The sequence below is a fragment of the Epinephelus moara genome, chromosome 15 (assembly GCF_006386435.1).
Source record: "Epinephelus moara isolate mb chromosome 15, YSFRI_EMoa_1.0, whole genome shotgun sequence".
Classification (NCBI taxonomy): domain Eukaryota; kingdom Metazoa; phylum Chordata; class Actinopteri; order Perciformes; family Serranidae; genus Epinephelus; species Epinephelus moara.
The window spans coordinates 1,389,384-1,393,290 of NC_065520.1; the positions used below are offsets into that span (position 1 = coordinate 1,389,384).

Consider the following 3,907-nt stretch of genomic DNA (forward strand, 5'->3'; position numbering starts at 1 on the left):
CCAAAAAAAAAAAATACTATTTATAAAATGAGATAAAATAAAACTGAGTTAAATGGACTGTTATAATGTAACTATAGCTAATAGAAATTACCTTATTGACTTGATTAAAGTCTATATAATTATTGTTAATAAATTCAGTGTATTTGATATACATTGGATTTACTTTCATAAAGTTTATATTTATGACACTGTTAATTAATTCTGTAGATTTCAAGTAAGCTGAACTTACTTTAATGTCATCTATTTAATACTGTGAATAAATTCTATGTATTTTGTGTTTGTGTATAGTGGCATAGTGGTATAGTGTGTTGTTTCTATGCATTTCAAATATGTTGATTTGAAATGATTACAAAACTTAAATAAATTAAAAAACATTATTATTATTTCTATTACTATTTTTGTAACAATAAAATAATTTTATTAAAAATTAATTGACTTAATTGGATGATTTTTACCTGACAAAAAAAATGACAGCATAATTTATTTTGTGTGTCTCATGTGTTTCTACCACAGTCTAATGTTTCAACAGTGCATCTCTCCCTGTTGTCATGGCTGAACGCGGCCAGCAGAGGCGCTAGTTGTCACTTTGCCTTATTGCCCGACTTGTAAACAAAGCACCGAAGGTAGAAACCAGCTTGCTATGCGCATGCGCAGTGCTCATTTGCTAATGTCGCCTTCTCTGGCTGTCTGACACTCTGGGAGATGGTAAGAAATGATTTATTATAACTCTGTAAATGAAAATATGCGAGTGAATTTAGTGCCTATTCAGTTTAAAACAATAAAGCGACATTTGGCAGCTCGTTGAGCAGAATTAGCTTTAGCAACAACAGTCATGGTATAAAAGAGGCTAGTGGGAGTTAGCTTTATAGAGACAGTATGAATGTTTTGAACCATTGAAGTGTGTAATTAAACTGTTTTTGTTTACATGTAACCTGATATTGTGTGTGGAGTTTTAATCTACTCTTTAACTCTGTCCTCAGCTGAGCCTCTCAGATGGAGGCTGTGTGTGACCAGCTCCATGCAGATGATGATGAGGAGGAGAAGGAGGCAGGAGCAGATGAAGCCATGCTGTGGTCCATCCAGGAGGCTCTGGAGAGGCAGACCCTGCAGATAGGAACATCAGCCTGCGGGGCCACAGCTGTGGTGGACGTGCTGAAGGCCCTCGGGGTGGATGTGGCCCCTGAGGAGGCAGACCGCTGCGTTCAGACACACCTGAGGAGGAATGAGTCACCGCTGCCTGACTACCTGCTGTCCCGCAGTGAAGCTGGTAAACGTCCTGATTGACAGGAGGGACTGTAGTGGGCCCCTAGATTTGTCTCCACCTAAGTACAGACTTAAAGTACTTTATTTGATGTTTCCATGTCCATTTAATGTTATACTTAAACTCCACTACATTTATTTCACAGTTTACAGATAGCAGTTTTTCAAACCGTGTATCTCCAGATGTGCCAATGTTCAATGTTTGCGATTAATTTATGGATAAAGTGTTCCTTTATGTGCCGTGGAAATTCTTCTTCTCTTTCTGACATGACATTTTAGAGATTTGAGGTTTTTCACATGACAGCAACACTACAAACATATGATGATCTTATAGAATGTGATGCATAGCTGTAGATTAAGCTATGCAGGATCAATTTATAAACATCATATGCAATAGTAAGACAGTGACTTTTGTTTTAATACCTTGAGTAAATGATTTTGGCAGAGGCACCAAGAAAAAACAGGATAAAATGTTCTTGGAGTAATGACACCAGTGTTGCCAAATTAAGTAGGATAAAACAATAAAATGAATTATAAAAAAGGAAAAATTAAAATGTCCTTAGAAGAATGAAGCCTGTTTAAGTTAAATTAAAAAAAAAAAAAATATGATAGAATTTTAAACAAAATAATGAAAAAAGTAAAATGATTTTAAATAAATTAAAAATAAGTAAATAAGTAATTGAATGAAATGATCTTGAAGAAATGAAGCCAATGTTGCCCATTTAAATAAGATAAAACATATAAAATAATAAATAAGTAAATAAAATGAAGAAGAATGAAGCCTGTCTGAGTAAAGTAAAACAAAATAATATCACTAACAAATAATTTAAAAAATAATGAAAACAAATTAAAGAAATAAAATAATTTGATAAAATAATTTTAAATAAATTCACAATAAGTATATAAATAATTGAATAAAATGTTCTTGGAAGAATGGAGCCAGTGTTGCCAAATCAACTAGGATAAAACAATAAAATAGATAATAAAAAATAAAACAATAAGATGTTCTCAGAAGAATGAAGCCTGTTTAAATAAAATAAAAACAGGAATTTAAAACAGAGTAATAGAAAAAGTAGAATTATTTTAAATAAATTAAAAACAAGTAAATAAATAATTAATAAAATGTTCTTGAAGAAATGAAGCCAATGTTGCCCATTTAAGTAAGATAAAACATAATAAAATAATAAATAAATGAAATGTTCTCAGAAGAATAAAGCCTGTTTAAGTAAAATAAAATAATATTATTAACAAATAATTTAAAAAAATAATGAAAACAAATTAAAAAAAAATCAAATAATAAGATAAATTAAAATAGATTTAAATAAATTCAAAATAAGTAAATAAATAATTTAATAAAATGTTTTTGGAGGAATGAACCCAGTGTTTCCTGAGATAAGTCAAAATAAAATATAAATATTTATATAAAATGGCAGGGGCACACAACTGGTTAGCTTAAGGTTGTTCTCTGTGCGTAGTGTTCAGGCTTTCGGGTTTGAATGTGCAGGTAGTACAGTATCTAAAAACATAACTAAGTAGTGCACCTCCCCTTTTTACTCAGTGCCACCTGACGATAATACTGACTTTCACTTCAGTAAGGTTTTAAATGCAGGACTTTTACTTGTTTTCACAGTGTGGTATTAGTACTTTTACTGAAGTAAAGAATCTGAAAACTTTTCCACCACAGTGTAGAGGCCGATTAAATGCATTTTTTTTCTGCCTTTCATGGTTATAAATGTATCACTGAATTATCTTTTATGCAAAAAGAAAATTTACGCAGTTTAATAAAACAGCTGCAACATAACATAACATAACCTGTGTCGTATTAGGAGATGAAGCCAGAAGTGTCATGTATTTCATATCTGAAGACCTTTTGATTGTTAGATCCTTAAAAGTAATTTGGAGTGAAACATTTTTAAGATTTTTACATTCAGTTGTGGAGGAAGTATTCAGATTGTTGACATAAGTTAAAGTACAGTACTAATACCACACAGTGGAAATACTCCACTGCAGGTCCTGCATTCAAAACCTCACTTACATAAAAGCATGTTTCAACAATGTAAAAGTATTAATTATGCAGTAAAATGTTTCCTGTCAGTGTTGTCCTATTTCATCTGATGTCTTTGGGTTAATATTACTGCTGCATTAATGTGTGTGCTGCATTTTCTTGCCCTAGATGTTTAAGGCTGTGCTCTTTTTAACTCCTTAATACATTGATGGGTGCTTGAGTCTTTAGCTAAGGACATTGCAGTGAGTCAACCTCTGCTATGTCAAAAACTCCGAAATCCATCAGGCTTTACTATTAATTTTGGTTATGGATACTAATTGGATTATTAATCAAAATTCCTAATTGATATTTTAGTAAACTTTATGAGATTGATATCTTTAACTGCCTATGATTTCCCCTTTTCAGGAATGGTGCCCCACAAAGTAAATTTAAACCAGTTAGAAAATAAATTATAGCTGCTGCGCAGCAATGGTCGGGCAATTTTAGGCAAAATTAGGCAATTCTGAGCAACACACACACTAAAACAAAGCATATCACAACATAGAAGTTACATCATATAATTATGGCATGCCCTTCAATTTGTGGATGAGTGGCTGAAGTGATCAGACTCATAATATACAAAGGAAAGAAAAAACTCAAGAA

General features: G+C 31.9%; 1 protein-coding gene across 1 annotated transcript in view; it reads left to right on the plus strand.

Moving 5' to 3' along the window:
• The first annotated feature begins 648 nt into the window (after positions 1-648).
• The window catches only part of LOC126401825 (uncharacterized), a 7,659-nt gene continuing 4,400 nt past the window's right edge, over positions 649-3,907 (plus strand). Inside the window, exons 1-2 of the mRNA XM_050063343.1 lie at positions 649-705; positions 981-1,267. Coding sequence (XP_049919300.1) covers positions 994-1,267 — 274 coding nt within the window. The 5' untranslated portion in view covers positions 649-705; positions 981-993. The remainder of the gene's footprint in view (positions 706-980; positions 1,268-3,907) is intronic.